The 17635-nt window shown below is 36.1% G+C and overlaps 1 protein-coding gene across 23 annotated transcripts in view; it reads left to right on the top strand.

The window, feature by feature from the left end:
* The window catches only part of mppe1 (metallophosphoesterase 1), a 323001-nt gene that overhangs the window by 8965 nt on the left and 296401 nt on the right, over positions 1 to 17635 (top strand). Inside the window, exon 2 of one of the 23 annotated variants that reach the window (XM_067377828.1) lies at positions 497 to 12291. The exons of the other annotated variants lie outside the window; for them this stretch is intronic. Within the exon in view, the coding sequence (XP_067233929.1) occupies positions 6425 to 7450 (1026 nt within the window). The 5' untranslated portion in view covers positions 497 to 6424 and the 3' untranslated portion in view covers positions 7451 to 12291. Of the gene's footprint in view, positions 1 to 496; positions 12292 to 17635 lie in introns of those variants that run through there. 23 annotated transcript variants of the gene reach the window in all.

Genomic DNA, 17635 nt, shown 5'->3' with positions numbered 1-17635 from the left:
TCTTCAGGTCTTAAAAACCTTACATTTGACTTAAAAAAATGTGCAGCAACCCTGAAAGAGAAAAACTAAATAAACACAGTAAAAATTATTTAGACTGCTAAATCCCCCCCCCCCAAGGATTCTACAAATATCGCGATATATCGATACCGTGATATATTTTGGCCACAATAACCGTGGTGTGAAAAATCCAATATCGTGACAGCCCTAATACATGTACAACATCACATTATACTTCCCTTTTATTCACATACAAAATAATGCAACAAGCTTGAAATATGTACATTTTTGAAGACAATAGTCCTGTTTTTACTTACTGAGTTATGCTCTGAAGTCTTGCAGTTTCTTTCACTGTCAACAACACACTAACATTTTTGTAAGTCCTTCAGGATTTCAAAAACAATATAGAAACTGGAACTAAAACCATAAGAAAGGGAGCAAGAGAGAATATTGACTCCAAAAGTCTACTCACAGATTGAGTTGTACACTCATTTTACAGTGACAGGAAGTCCGATTGCATCCTTCAATTTCAAAACAACACACTTCAAAAAGGTCAGTGTCTTTTTCAGTCCTGGATTGGATTCGATTCCAAACGCAAAATAAACACATAGGAGGAGGCCCAGTGCCATCAAGATGTCCTCACTCTACTCTGTGATTAACTGGCCATCCAACGTGAACAAAATGTGGTCATACTGCATGAGATGATCCTCCCGCAGGCTTTAGGCACTATCTTAGGTGTTGAGATGACAGGAGGGCTGGTCTGAGCATGGCCCTGGAGAAGAAGGGATAATAGCATTAACCATCTTCACATATTTATTTGAAAGGCAAACCTTATAAGCTAAATTAATTTCAACTACTGTCATATACAACTGCTCATATACTTTTGGCCATTAACTGAAAATGAATGTAATTTTCTCTTCACATTGATAGAATAGTTTGTGTATTATCATTTGTATAACAAAATGTGCACTAAGTGTCGTGCTTTGATTAGATTGTGCTTCACACACTGTAGTCAACTGTTCATGGCTCACCTCAATGTCAAACAGCAACCCCAGGTCCACCTTGAACTGTGCAGGCAAGAGGAGAATAACTGCTTCCAACTGTAGGCCTTTAAACAAAATAACATCATTAGGTTAACATAACATGGGGGATGCTTTTACCCAATACTTTTTTTGTTTTGTTTTTTAAACATTCATTACTGTGTGTAAAGCCCAAAGTATTCTTCGTATTTTATGTGTATGCTTTTAACAAATTAAGATCTTTTTGATGAAGTCTGAGAGGTTTCTGTCCCTCCAATGATGAGGGTGAGTAATTAATGACAGAATTTTCATTTTTTTGGTAAACTAATCCTTCAAAGGTGATTACCCTTGCACAAATCAAAGCAGTTCTCAAACAACACAACTGGACATTCATACAGCTACACATTTGTACTAGACATACACTAGAGCTGCAGGATTCTGGATAAGATGAGAATCATGATTTTTTGGTTTCAAATAGAGATCGCAATTCTCCCACGATTCTAAATAGACAACTAAAAATAACATTTAATTTACTAGTTTTAGCAAAATATTAATTGCTGGACTCTAATTGCCGGAAAATGTTTAATTTGAATGAATTATTTTTAAAAAATGTTTTTGAATATATTAATGTCTCATTAATAAATACTTGTTTCACTACTGGATGAATCAGGGTTTAACCTTAACGAATCTATTGAATGAATGATTCAATGACAACGTCACTGGTTGCCACCTAGTGGTTTAACAAGGTAATTTATATACAACAGTTATTTGAAGCACCATGTTAGTTTCGATTTGCTCTATTTTGATCGCTATCTGATGTCCAGTGATTATATCCTAACTGTAAACTTTTATCTTATTACTTCTGTGATAATTTTAATATTTGTAAAATAAATCTAATAACCAGATCCTTGAATAACTACAGTGTGGTTCAAAACTGCTGTCTCTGGTTCAGTGGCAGCATGAACACCGAATGTTCCGGTAGGATTTTTGTCAGAGGTTTAATAGACACAGGCGAATCGTTGTCATTAATAAAGTAGGATCGCGTGTGTGTTTGAATCGAGATTGCGATCTTTTTACGATAAATTGTGCAGCTCTAACATACACATACAAAGTAAATCAAAGGGGTTTTGGACAAGCCAGGTTGATGATGTATATCATACCTAGAAGCAGGGCACAAGCTGATGTAACTGAAGTAAGTTGATTCAAAACTTTAACTCCCTCAATGTCAGCAGATGGTTCATGAAGTTCTCCCCCTCCTTCCAAATAATGAACATCGCCATGGTGAGCTGCTCCTCAATCATCTGTCTGGTTATCCTAAAATAGTGAACATAAAAAAAAAACAACAACAAAAAAAAAAACATTCGGTCACCTTTTGCTAGCATAACTACAAAATACACAAATTTAGACTTATTTTTCTGAAAATAAATCAAAATAGAATATTCTTACATTCAATTCAGAAAGTACTCCTTGATGAGGTCTTCAGGACTTTCTCTCAGGAAAAAGATAAGGGCCTTCAGGACACACTTCTCAGGTGAATGTTTTCAGTCTGTGATAAAGCAATTGTGATTATTTTTCTTTATTTAGCACAATAATCTGTAATAGGGAATCAATTTTTGCAGATATGCAATAGCAAAGGACAAGAAAATATTCAAATAATTCGTATTAATGACTGGCCAAATTTGCAATTAATATATTTATGGACAATACCAGCAACACTTGTGGCATTGAGGGGTCCAAAAAAAAATACAAATACATAATTAAATAAATAAATAAAAGGAGCTAACAAAAATAAATTCTTTATTTTTCCAATGTGTTTCAGCACACAGGCCTTCGTCAGTGCTAAAATATTACAGATTTGTAATTAAGAAATGCATCTGAATCAGTTACTGGTTTCATTTAAAATGATGAATTTATAATATATAATTATAAGTCTGAAAATAAAACATGCATCAATTAATAAATTAGCTCAAAATACTCTGTCAATGTTGCACATACAATTAAGAGTTATACACCATTTTAATCTGTGGAATATCTTCTTTTATTTGTGTACACTCAGAGTAAAAACAAAATGTTGTGCTTTTTGTAAAATAAAGAAAACTAACATGATGCATGATCTCTCGTCTCCCTCTAAAGGAAGTCCAATCTGATAGTTCTCAGAAAATGAACTGTAACTTAGTGAATGTGACTTATGTCTAAAAAAACATTGAAATGTCAGGTTTTAAATCGTGTAAGTCAAATCGAAAACAAACATTCTGTGTTTATGTAATCTGTATGAAAAGAGAGCCATGTCAGAGATCCGTAATTCAGCTCATTATCCACTAATGCGGCCACGCCCACGGAGGGAGCGCTATTCAGAGGCAAATTCAGTCAATGCATGCATTCATCGTCTCAATCGTGTATTTATTGTCTTGAAAAGTGTTTTGAATAGCCATAGTTAGCGATCTCTGTCCTCTCTTAGTTCAGTTATTTCCTGGATTGCCTATTCTTCTTTAGTGTTCAGGCATTTGTGGACTAAAGGTGTACAGATCGCCCTCCGGCTGCAAGTATGAATTAAAAACACAGTATCCAGCACTCATAGTAATGACAATAAATCCTGAATAAATATTACTCTTCTGTATAGAAAATTGACAAACATCAATATTTCTCCAAATGTGCATGCTTTTAAGCTAAAAGCCTACATGAAATGCCACAGAGGTAACATAATTGTTCAGACACTTTGCATCACAGAAATACATTATATTTTAAAGAATATAATAGAATTCCATTATTTTAAATTGTAGAATATTTCACAGTATTGCTGTTTTTTCTGTATGTTTGATTTACACCATGATGAGATTTGAATCATGATCACAGAGGGTTTTTTCACAGCCTACCTGACTGAAAGGCCTCATTAATATGCAAGTCATTTCAGGTCATTATTATGCGATTCTTTTGTCTTGGTGAGAATAACCCATTATACATGAGGATTCACGCCTCCACGCATACTGTGTTTCTTGACCAAAGATGTTTTAGAAAATTTAAATCTCTCTATTGTTTTATATGAACAAGCAGGCAGCATAATTTTTTACCTCATTTTGAATCAAAAACTCTAGTCTACAACCTCAAATACCCAGAAGTCTTGTGAACAAAGATTTAATATATATTTTTTGGCTTTATTTCAGTGACTTAAGTTTTTTGTTTTTTCAATAACCACGCATAAACGTTACTCCTTCAAAAATACAAACATGTACATACATGTTCCTCACATATTATTGTAGCCTAGTTTGTGCTGAATACAGTGTAATGACACTTTTTTCCATTAATATGTTTATGAACAACTGAAAAAAGCACAAATGTCAGGGCATGTCAAAAACTTCTCCAGGGTCCCAAAAATCCTCAGTCCCCTGAATGTAAAAGGGATATTTCACCGAAAAATGAAAGCTAGCTGTTAATTTACTTACCATCAGGCCATCCAATTTGACCTTTTTTCTTCAGTAGAACAGTAAAGATTTTTAGCTGGAGCTGTGATCTTCTGTGATTAATTTAACGTCAATTGCTACTGTCACTGTGAGAATAAAAATAAATAAATAAAAATAAAAAAATAATACAAAACAATAAGGAAAAAAAAGTCACATGCATTTGAGATGGCATAAGAGGGAGTTGATGAATGTTTTGGAATGGATAATTCTTAGTCTAAAGTTTGTTAATGAGGATAACATTCAAGTCAATAGACAGCATTAGATAGATTTTACTCAAACATGTCCAACATTGGTAATTCATATTATCTATTAACAATTATAGCCGTTTTTATAGAAATTACTTACCATGTAAAGTTATTGTAAAGTGTCCTTAGTCGTCAAACATTGAAGAGCTTTAGATCCTAAAAGGGGGGAGGGGAATCAGTGTTTATAAATGAAAAAAAACTTGTTTGCTGCAGTGCAAGTAATTAATTAGTTGTGTAAATACTCAACCATTTCATTCTACTAAAAAAAACAGGATAAAAAACACCTCGCGCTAGTCAAATGAAGTAAGCCGTATGTCTGTACTCACAGACTTTCTTCGTCATTTTGGTCGAACAAATAGATTAATAAATCAGAGCTAATGTGAAAAAGACAAATAAAAGAACTGACAAACATTACTTTACAAACCTAATCTCAATAATTGTAATGCGAGGATCCCCTCAGCCTCGACTCGAGTGTCTCTCCCGCTCCCCACGACGCACTTCCTGCCCGCAGCATTTCAAATAGCATGCGCTACATACACGATAAAGGAGACGTTTCTTTTAAAAAATTATTTAGAGACATACTTAGTCCAAACTGAATACATTTCTATAGAATAAAACGAGTAAATGCAACATCTTTTATAGAATAGAAATATTCAGTTAGCGCTAACCTTTATAACGTTACTGCAGGCTGCGCAAATTAAAAAAATCGGTTAGTTACGATTTCGTTAGTATTCATGTTCACAAACAACGTTAATTAACTCATAGACAGCTAAAACACGTTCAACCTTTGCATTATCGAGTATATTAATTAAAACATTTCCAACCTACCTTAATTCATCCGAGTCCAAGGGAAAGAAAATGGCGGCCGAGCAGAAAACTCGAGAAAGGCTCGTGAGTCATGACGTCAGAAAAAAAAAACGTCTGTCACTGGGTCCTTAAAGAGAAATTATCCATTGGCTGAAATTGAGATATTTGAGTACAATATTGAGCAATTCGCAGAAAGACGAAGTAATTAGACTCAAATAGTTATAGCAATACAACTTACACCCATATTCACTTTTACAGGGTAGAGGGGCTTGGGGACAAAAAGGTTGAGAACCAGGTTATGTTTAGAAAATACACTGTAATTTCATGTTGTTTTTAATCCTTTCCCCATCTAAACTAAGAGAATAAGAGAGTTAGAGAACCTTTAAATAACTATACAGAGGCTTAACGGGTTATTTGTATGGCAGTGGTGCTATATAGCACCTTAACCACAGCAAGGAACCGCTGAAGATCTGCTGAAGAACCATACAGGGGCTTTACAGGTTCTTTATAAGGTAGCAGTGCTATATAGCACCTTAATAAACCCCAAAGAACTGCTGAAGAACCGCTGAAGAACCAGTTTTTTTTAGAGTGCAGACAATGTCCACCCTGGGGGTCCAGGAGTGCCGTCTCTAGTTGGACCTGATCGAAATGAAGGACACCGACAAAATTCGCTTTCTCGATGCCCTCATTTCCCAGGTTGGGTTCTTCGGAGACCTGAGACGGGTGGCCCAGAGATGGAGGGAACTGCTCTGCTTTAGGAGACAGTGAAGGTACTGCTCCTTCCCCCGGGAGAGGGCTGGGTGGAAAATCCTTTGTTGTGTTTTATTTCTGTTTCCACCTTTTCAATAAAAGAGCAGTTTCTAAAATCTCTGGGCCATACAGGGTCTGTGCTGACAGTATGCGATGCACCGCTTCCTCACTCTCAGACACACCCTCATTAGCCACAGGCAGGGCATTGGTGCCTTGGGGACGCACATCCTCCCCACGCCACTCTGCCCCGTCTCTCATGGGACACTCGGAGCCATGTGAGTGCACCCCACTTGCAGCCTCTATTTCAGGATGCTCTGCCTCCCAGGTTGGGCCACAGTGGTCCACGCAGCCCCCCCACGGATATTTTTGTTGTCCGGATGGTGCCACTCGTACAGTGCTTGGGGGCCTGGCTACGCCTCCCCAACCCACCCTGTTGGCTCATTCGAACAGTCAGACTCAGCTATGTGAACCAGTTCGCCAGGCATCCCCCCAGGTTCAGCGGCGTCCTATACACCTCGGTGACAGGCATGGATGCCCCTGTCCTGCTTGCAGAAATTGCTATGTCTTGTTCCTCCCTCGACACAAACAGTTTCTATGTTTTGTGTTCGAGGGTTGGGCATACCAGTACAAGGTTCCACCCTTCGGGCTGTCCTTCTCCACGTGTCTTTGCCAAAGTCACAGAAGAAGCCCATGCCCCGCTCAGGGAGGTGGACATTCGCATTCTCACTATCTCGACGACTGGCTCATTCTGGCCCAGTCCAAAGATCAGTTGTGCGAACACAGGGACCTGGTGCTCTCGCATCTCAGCCGGTTGGGGCTTTGGGTCAACTGGGAAAAGAGCAAGCTCTCCCCTGTGCAGAGTATCTCTTTCCTCGGTGTGGAGCTGGACTCAGTCAACATGATGGCACATGTCACCAGCGCATGCAGTGGGCATACTGCGTCGGGCTCCTGGACAGGACCCCAACGACAGTGGCATATTAGCTGCCTCGAATTGCTAGCAGTACTCCTTGCCCTGCGCCGTTTTCAACCGTTGTTGCACGACAAGCATGTACTGGTCTGGACGGACAACACATTGACCGTAGCATACATCAGTCACCAGGGTGGTCTACGCTTCTGTCGCATGTCGAGGGTGCCGCTCTTCTCTCTAGTAATATGGCACATAGTCTTGGTGTAAACTCTATTGGTGTTAGACAACATGTGCCAGGACCCACTCGTAAACATACTTTAGATCTAATATTGTCACATGGAAGTCGAAATTCTGCAGCAGAGCGATGACATCTCAGATCATTATTTAGTCTTGTGTATACTACATTTAGCCAAGGCTGCACAACTGCCACCCTGCCATAAATATGGTAGAACCATCACTTCTACCACTAAAGATTGCTTTATAAATAAACTTCCTGATACCAGACAGCTTGGAAGACCTCGATGTTGCAACAGAAAGTATTGACTCTCCCTTTTCCAGCACATTAGACTCAGTTGCTCCTCTGCGCTTAAAGAAGATTAAGGAAACTAATACAACGCCATGGTACAACGAGCACTCTCAGGCCCTTAAGAGAGATGCCAGAAAAATGGAGCGCAGCTCGAAGAAAACAAAACTAGAAGTTTTTTGCATTTTGTGGAGATAGAGAATGATTGAGTACAGAAAGGCCTTAAAATACTAGATCTACTTATTTTTCACATCTCTTAGAAGAAAACAAACACAACTCTAGGTATTTATTTGTTACAGTGGCTAAATTAACAAGAAATAGAGCTTCAACTTCTCATGTTCCCAAACAGCACAGCAGTAATGACTTTATGAACTTCTTCACTTGCAAGATTGACAATATTAGAGAGAAAATTATAACCATGCAACCATCTACTACAGTATCGCATCAGACAGTGCACTGTAGTGTCCCTGAGGAAAAAAAATTCCATTCATTCATTGCTATAAGGAGAGGAAGAATTCTCTAAACTTGTTAAATCATCAAAATCAACATGTATGTTAGAGACCGCCAAATCATTTCATTGTGTTTTTGTCAGGAGCAGTTGTGATGCATTGAGAGTTGAAGTGCGCAGAGACAATCGGCAGAGGAATGTTACGGATGATTATATTTCATCCGCAAACATGGAAACACAAGCAGTTCTGCAAATTCACATTATGAACAGAACTGTCTGTGTTTTAGTGGTGCACAAGAATAAAACTAATGTGCCGGTAATTGCTTCATGTTGCGTTAATGACAGATAATGTCAGGTAAAAGGGAAGCAAAACATTCTTGATATTTAATGTTGCTTCTGCTGGTTTTATTTCTTCAACAGTTTAAATTTTAATGCACGTTCGTGTTGTATGGCAACAGGGCGTGTCACATTTATTTTCACTCACCACTTACTGTGTCTAAATTAATAATTTTGCCGGCGATTCACAGTCTTTTAATCCATATAATTTGTGCTGTCATTAATAGTTTTTATTAATAATGTCTGCACACTTATAGCTGTATTTGTAACAGTATAGTGAGAACACAAAGTAACACCAGTTTAGCGTAGTCTGTATATGTGTGGTGGCGGAACCAGTAAGCCGAGTGCTCTTGTGCAACAGCGGTAACCCGGGTTTGATTCCAGCCCATACTGGATCCTGCATTCATTATACACATAAATCTGTTCCCATTGTCTCACTGATGTTCACCGGATAAGTAAGTTACTTGTATACTGTGGCTGTATGTAAAAGGCATATTCTTAAGCTGTGACTTTATTTATAAAGATTACTTTATTGTAGCTTATTTGAAGCACACTATAAGGATACCATCAACACACTACAAGTTAACTTGGAATGCCATTGTAATGTGTTTTAAATTCACTAAAAGTTTATCAGTATAATATTAATGTATGTTCTTACAGTGTAATTGAATTGCAATTATAATGTCACCAAAGTACATTTGAAGTTTATGCTGAATGAATTCTGCATTTCAAAAAAGAGTATATTTAAAGTGTACTTAAGTATACTTGGAATAGTTCCACTTTAGCACAAACAAGTATATTTAATACAACTTTAGTTGAACTTCAGCACTGCTTTTGGACAACTAAAATGCATTTAGTACAAAATTAGTTGTTCCAATTTAGCAGACTTTAAGTATACCAATTTATAGCGTGCCACAAGTACATTTAGTTATACTAAAGTACATACAAATAAATTGTGCTTAAGTATACTATTTTTTTCACTAGGGGCGGAACAGTTAGTTCATGCGTTCATGACCTCAAGGCTAGATTACTGTAACGCTCTACTGGTGGTTGCCCTGCTCGCTTGATAAACAAACTACAGTTTGTCCGAAACGCAGCAGCTAGAGTTCTTACTAGAACTAGGAAATCTGCATTGGCTCCCTATTAAACATCATATAGATTTTAAAATCTGGCTATTTTGATAATCGATTAGTTGGCCAATTATTTTTTATTTTTTGATTTATCGATTAATCTGATAAAAATCTTAATTTTATTTTTTATTTTTTTGACAAAAAAACACATTATTGCACATCCTGCCCAATGTACTTCAAACAAATGTGACAGTCGAATGCTATGAAAACATACAGTGCTAAATTTATTAGACTACCTGTCATAATAAAGAGAGAACAAAAACTTGTTTAAAACTAAAAATGTTATTGCCTATTACTAAGCAAATAACAAACTGAAACTACTAAATAGTCATTATTTCAGCCTTTCTTGTAAAAAAGTAAAATCGAAAATTCATGGATAACAACAATAATTATATTTTAGCATTAGAAATACTGCTGTGACTAAAGAACACATACTGGTGAATTAACCATTTCAGAAACATGAAAAATTATTTTGGTAATCACCAATATTGATAGTTTAGGACAGCTGTGGCGCGATGTGCGCACCAACGCGCACCAACGGTCATTCAGTAAAGATTGAAGTTTAATGCAGACTGTCAGGTCGAGCCTTTATGCAAAATGGAAATGTTTGCGTGAATTTGTGACACATACAGATAAGGATATAGCCGTAGAATGAATGAGGAAACACATGCTTCCGTCAAAGCGCCTGACGCTAATGAATTAGCTTGGAGCTTAAAATAAAGAATTCTTATGTTTTGATCAGCTTTGATCTCCTACCTTTCCCGCAGCTGCTCAATTGGTTTCCTTCAAGATTTTTAGAAATGCGCTATCCCACCTCTGAATGCAAGTATTGGACATCTAATGATGAGTAGAGGCAAAGAGCTCTCCCAAGACGTTCACATCAAAATTTTTTCCGTACATAACAACGGTACTGGTTACAGAAGGATTTTCCAACTCCTATATGTTCCTGTAAGCACCATTGAGGCCATTTTTCACAACTGAAAGAACATCATTCCACCATCAACTGGCCATACAAAGGAGCTCCTCGCAATATTTGGAAAGGTCTGAACTTCTGAACTAATCTGTTGCAGTCCAGATTAAAATATATGTTTTAGGCATATATATATATATATATATATATATATATATATATATATATATAAACTTCACTAGCGCAGTTGCTTTGTTTATGGCGTTTCCGAGGTAACCGTTACACTCTGCTGTTCCATCAGCGCCCTCTGCTGTCAGAGAGTGAACACGCACTTTCATTCAGCGCGTCTCCTTCACTCGTTCAGTCATGTGCTTCTCATGTACTATGGGCTTGTTTACATCTGAGCGCGTGTCCCTTTGACGCAGAATACAGCGGTGTTGTGCATTTTATACGATTGATGGGGAAAGTATTCTGAAATGCATTATAAAAATTTTAATAATTGGCTGATTATTATTTACGGTATTTTGAAATGCCCACGATAACAATATCGTGCATATTCATTATCGCGATATATCGCATTACCAAATACCGGCACAAGTCTAGTGCGAACTTGGTTGGCAACACCACCAAACCTTTTTATCCACCTGCGTGTCTATCACTCTGTGGATTACACCATTTTACAGAGAGTAAGTTGTGATTATTTTAGTAGTCATGGAATGGGAAATGTTCTGCTATATTAAATTAACACAGATTTTCTGTGTTCATGTATTTAAATAAAGGGTGATTCTTTTAATAAGTACTGCGTTTTCTTTACTTGTCTTACTCAGCGTGATTTAGCTATGCGTGCAGTTATATGCCCTCAAAATTCAAGATACACAGGCATTTTTGCCCCGACGATTTGTCATTAACTTATATCATATAATATGATGTATGTATCACACGAGCAAGAGTGCCATGCAACAGACAGAAATGTTCTTGTTATACTGGCTGAATCTGCGTTTTGAATTAATCAGTTTAATTAATGATTAAATGACCCATTTAATAAAGACAGTCACTTGCTTGCTTCCTGAATGAATGAATCAATTGAACAAATCGGTTGAATGAATGAACTCATCAAAACAGTGACATGCTGCCACCTACTGGCAGTTTAGTTTCATATTTAAAGTACATTATATTTAAAAAGTTAAAATTAGAAAAAAATCCATATTTAAATATTTAATTGAATTTATGTAGACACATTCTAAATACTGTGTAAATATATTAATGCCACTTCTCATTTTGTGTCACATCTGTATTGCAAAGATGTATTTTGCTGATAATGATTTCATTTGATTGGAAACAGCTCTAATGTATAGGCTACTAGGCTAGTATTCATTTATATTTTTTAAGGTCTTAAAAAGCCTTAAATTTGACTTTAAAATTGTGGATTGTGGAGTTACCATTTGTGGACTTGGCTCTCTAGTCACAACCTTTACAACCTTTGGACTATCACTACATGGACATTTATATACACCGGTGGACACTCACATTGGGACTTTATCAGCACACTAGGATTCTTGGACTGTTTTAGGGTATGGTACTTTGGACTGTATGCTTTTAACAGACTTATGCTTTTTTAACAGAGTTTTCCTGGTTTTATTGTGTTGTTTTAAAGTTCCTGTGAATATTGTAAATCTTAACCACTAACATACTCACACAGTAAAATCTGACCCCATTTTAAATCATGTGCCTCAACCGATTTGGCTGATTGTTACTATATATATAATATATATATATATATATATATATATATATATATATATATATATATATATATATATAATAATATATATATAATAATATAGTTAGGTTTATGTTTTTAGGGGCTTTTTACTATGGCCCTGGAGCTCCCTTTCAAGTGAAGATTGGTCGTGACACTCTTTTTATAATTCCTACTCTCTTATGATCTTGATTGGCCCCCCGACTAAGCCTGGTTTCTCCCAAGGTTTTTTTCTCCATTTTAACACCAATTTGCCACTTGTTTTCCACCTGATGTCACCTGTTGGAGTTTGGGTTCCTTGTCGCTGTCGCCTTGGCTTGCTTAGTTCGTGACACTTGACATTTGACTTGACATTTGATATTCAACAGTGCCTGCATTGACACTATTCTTTAAGAGCTGCTGTGCAGCCAAAATAATGTACCAGTTATCAATGTAAAGCTGCTTTGACACAATCTACATTGTAAAAAGCGCTATATAAATAAAGGTGACTTGACTAGACTTGACTTGTAGGTTTTATTGGGGTTTTTCAAAATGAATTTTTTTTGTGTGGCAAGCCATTTTTATGGTTATCACATTTTCTGGAGTCACCTTCTTGGTTGAATTCCAGCAAAGGTCACAATTCAAGTAGTTGGCTGTTCTTAAAGAATTTTGCCCTCCTTGCTAACCTTCCCTAAGGCTGAAGTGAATTGGTTTCCTCTCGTTTTGAGAGTCTAAGGCGATATGCTGAAACCCTCCAGATGTACCATGACTTCAGGTATGGCCGTTCTCTTACATCACCCTATGATGCGTGTTGGCTTACCCTGTCTAGGATTCAGTGTAGTGTGCAGGCGTTTTGCTATTTATCGCCGCCCATTAGGCCACAGGTTTTTTACCTGTTCGAACATACTTTTCATCATCGTACAGTATATAAAGTTTATTGTGGCGCTCAGACTGGTTGAAATGATTAAAATCTCATGATGAAGTGCTATCAGGATATTTAAAACAGTATGCTTCAACTAGAGGACAAAAACATACAAAACAATAATGTATGTTTAACCATTGTTTAAGAATGTTGCATTTTCTATGAATGTCTGATTACTGTACTGTATTTGTCTAAATACGTTTACATTTTAATAATAATTCATCTGCTAGCTACAGTCATGATACCTAGTGGTCTCTGACTAAATACTGATACCTAGTGGTCAAAACCAATAGCAAAAGTAATAGGTCAGTATTAGTAAATGTAGACAAAGATTTTGGTTTGCTTTATGTTTGGTGCGGTAGGGGGCCCAACTTCACTTTCTTTCATTGGGCCCAAAATTGCTAGCGGCGCCCCTGTTGGGGAGCGTATGCGACTAAAATGGTCGCAATTTCGAGGCTTGTCATATTTACTAAGGGTGCCAATATTTGTGCAGGGCACTGTATATACGTGTGTGTTTTTAATATATATATATATATATATATATATATATATATATATACACATATATACAGTATATATATACAGTATATATATATATATATATATACACATATATACAGTATATATATATATATATATACACATATATACAGTATATATATATATATATATATACACACATATATACAGTGTATATATATATATATATATATATATATATATATATATATATATATATACACATATACACATATACACATATATACAGTGTATATATATATATATATATATACACATATATACAGTTGCAATCAGAAATATTCAACCCCCTCTCCTCAAAAGATATTATAGTGATGTTGATAAAAGATAATGAAAATCAATGAAAAAAAAAAACCTCATGAAATAACAAAAAATATTTATTCATACATACAAGTTAGTTTGACAACAGAAGTATACTTAACTTTGAAGTTTAAATGAAAATTGTAACTCTTGTAACACATGAGCATGTGCAGTATTATTCAACCCCCAGCTTTGGTACCTTGTGGAGTGTCCTTTATTTTTTATAACTTCTAACAAACAGTTTCGATAAGTGCTGACAAGCGTCTTACACCTCTCGATTGGAATCTTTGCCCATTCTTCACATGCAAAAGTCTCAAACTCAGTGATGTTTGATGGCTTCCGTGCTGCAACTGCCTTCTTCAAATCCCACCAAAGATTTTCAATTGGATTTAAATCTGGTGACTGAGAAGGCCACTCCAGGACGCTCCAGCATCTTTTCCCCAACCAAGCATTAGTTGATTTGTGCTTGGGATCATTGTCTTGCTGGAAGATCCAATGATCACCAAGGTTTAATTTGTCAACAGAAAGCATCACGTTCTTCTTTAAAATGACCTGGTATTTCTGGGAATCCATGATACCAGGTACACGATCAAGATTGCCAGTTCCTGCCGCAGAAAAACAGCCCCACATCATCAATGACCCACCTCCGTGCTTGACCGTGGGGATGGTATTTTTTTGGTCATAAGCCTGACCTTTTGCACGCCAGATGTACCACTGGTCCATATGTCCAAAAAGTTCCAGTTTGGTTTCATCAGTCCATATAACTGTCTCCCAGAACTCTGTAGTTTTATCCAAATTCCTCCTGGCATATTCTAGTCGACTCCTGATGTTCCTTGAGGTCAAGAGTGGAGTGCGTCTTGGGGTCCGGCCATGAAGTCCTTGATTATTCAGTGCACGTCTTATAGTTGCCACTGAAGCACTTGTACCAGCTCTCATCAGGTCATTCTGTAGCTTTCTTGCAGTCACACGGGGGTTTTTCTTAGCTGTCCTGACTAAGTTGCTAAGGGCCCTTGATGAAATTGTGGGCTTTCTTCCACGGCCAGGAAGGTTTGCAGCTGTTCCATAAGTTTTAAACTTCCTTATAATGCTCCCAATGGTGTCTCTTGGAATGTTAAATATTTTGGAAATCTTCTTATACCCAAGGCCCTTCAGATGTGATGAAATAATCTCCTCTCTCAGCTTTTGTGGAAGCTCCTTTGTCTTTCCCATGATTGCAACTCACCTTGAACACCTTCATGGTTGGGGTTTATATATGCATCACAGCTGAAGCAAATGAAGGATCGTTATAGAGTTCCCAAAGGCTTAATGATGTTTGAGCTCCACTTTAGGCCATAAAAACTGTCAGAAAGCTTTAAAAATAACAATATTATATAGGGGTTGAATAATTGTGACATGGCGATCTTAACAAAATATACTGTTACACACAAATACTACATCATACATTTTCTGTCATCATACATATTTTATGCATCACTTAACTCATAAAGAAGTCATCCAAAGCAGAATCCCGCACTTTGAAAAGATTTTTATTCATAAATCCTTAAAACTCTTTGGGGGTTGAATATTTCTGATTGCAACTGTACATACAGCTATGGAAAAATTAAAGAGACCACTCCAAGTTCAGAAATCAATGTTAAGTGGTCTCTTAATTTTTTCCATAGCTGTGTGTGTATATATACACAGGTCCTGCAGATTCATCAGTTTTCAAGCATTTTTGCATATTTGAAACCTTTCCAGCAGTGGCTGTATGATTTTGAGATCTGTGTTTTCACACTGAGGACAACTGAGGGACTCAAACACAACTATTAAAAAAGGTTCATATATATATATATATATATATATATATATATATATATATATATATATATATATATATATATATATATATATATATATAATAAATAATATATATATATATATATAATAAATAATATATATATATATATAATAAATAATATATATATATATATATATATATATAATAAATAATAAATAATATATATAATAAATAATAAATAATATATATATAATAAATAATATATATATAATAAATAATATATATATATATATATATATTATATATATATATATATAATAAATAATATATATATATATTATATATATTATATATATATATATATTATATATATATGAACCTTTTTTAATAGTTGTGTTTGAGTCCCTCAGTTGTCCTCAGTGTGAAAACACAGATCTCAAAATCATACAGCCACTGCTGGAAAGGTTTCAAATATGCAAAAATGCTTGAAAACTGATGAATCTGCAGGACCTGGAGGAATTTTCTGAAGAACAGAGCTCAGTTTAACTTCTCAGGACAAACAAGAGACTCATGAACAACCATCACAAAACATAAAAAACAGTCATAGATCATCAGGTAACCACACCCAGTATTGAGAATCAATGGTTCACATACTTTTGAGTGGGGTTATTTTAATAAATTCAGCTATTGTTTTGTCTTGTAAATGCAAACATCTTTTATGTAAAATATCTTACTCCTCAGGACAGTACTAAACAAAAAATAACATGTTTTATTATCCCTCTTATTTTATTAAAATAATTCTCATTTTCACAGATTCTGCAAGGGGTTCACATACTTTTTCATGCCACTGATGTGTGTGTGTGTGTGTGTGTGTGTGTGTGTGTGTGTGTGTGTGTGTGTGCTTTTGTTTATATTACATTGTGGGGACCAAATGTCCCCATGATGTAATATAAACCTGAGTTCACCTACATCGTGGGGACCAGCCAGCGGTCCCCACAATGTAAATGGGTTTATAAATCATATAGAATGAGTTTTTGTGAAAAAGTAAAAGTTTGCACAGTTTCCTGTGAGGGTTAGGTTTAGGGGTAGGGGCAGGGTAGGGGGATAGAATGTACAGTTTGTTCAGTGTAAAATGCATTGAAGTCTATGGAAAGTCCCCACAATTCACAAAAACAAACGTGTGTGTGTGTGTGTGTGTGTGTGTGTGTGTGTGTGTGTGTGTGTGTGTGATATATATATATATATATATATATATATATATATATATATATATATATATATATATATATATATATATATATATATATATATAATATATGCGCTTGCACCGCGGTTCGTCCCAAATTTGACGACGCATCTATAATATGGTTTGTTGAAAACAACGTGCAAAACAGACAGACAGATTCGGCTAATGTATGTTTCATTCGATAGATATGCATTGTAGTTTTCCAATATGTTACAACAGCGATGATTAAAAGAACATGGACAAAACAGTCACTCGTTGTAAACAAATGTTCAATGACGTGCCGTAAGCTCTATGACCAGTCATTTACGCCGTCATCACCCGGGTGTTGATAGCACGACGCGAGCGCAGGTGAGACCTCAACATCTCACGTTGTTATCTGTGTTTAAACGAAACTTATTTAAACCTTGCTAATTTAAACATTCATCCGTAAGACACGAAAGAGAACTCACGCACGCTTTGAGGAGATTTGTGTGTACTCATCCGAAGCACGTGCATGGAGAGCTGCATCACAGCGCGCAAATACTCTTTCAAGTCTTGCACCTAAACGGACAAATTCACACAAAAATTGTCCTATCAAACAGG

The sequence above is a fragment of the Chanodichthys erythropterus genome, chromosome 23, assembly GCF_024489055.1.
Source record: "Chanodichthys erythropterus isolate Z2021 chromosome 23, ASM2448905v1, whole genome shotgun sequence".
Classification (NCBI taxonomy): domain Eukaryota; kingdom Metazoa; phylum Chordata; class Actinopteri; order Cypriniformes; family Xenocyprididae; genus Chanodichthys; species Chanodichthys erythropterus.
This window is presented reverse-complemented; position numbering and strand designations above follow the sequence as displayed.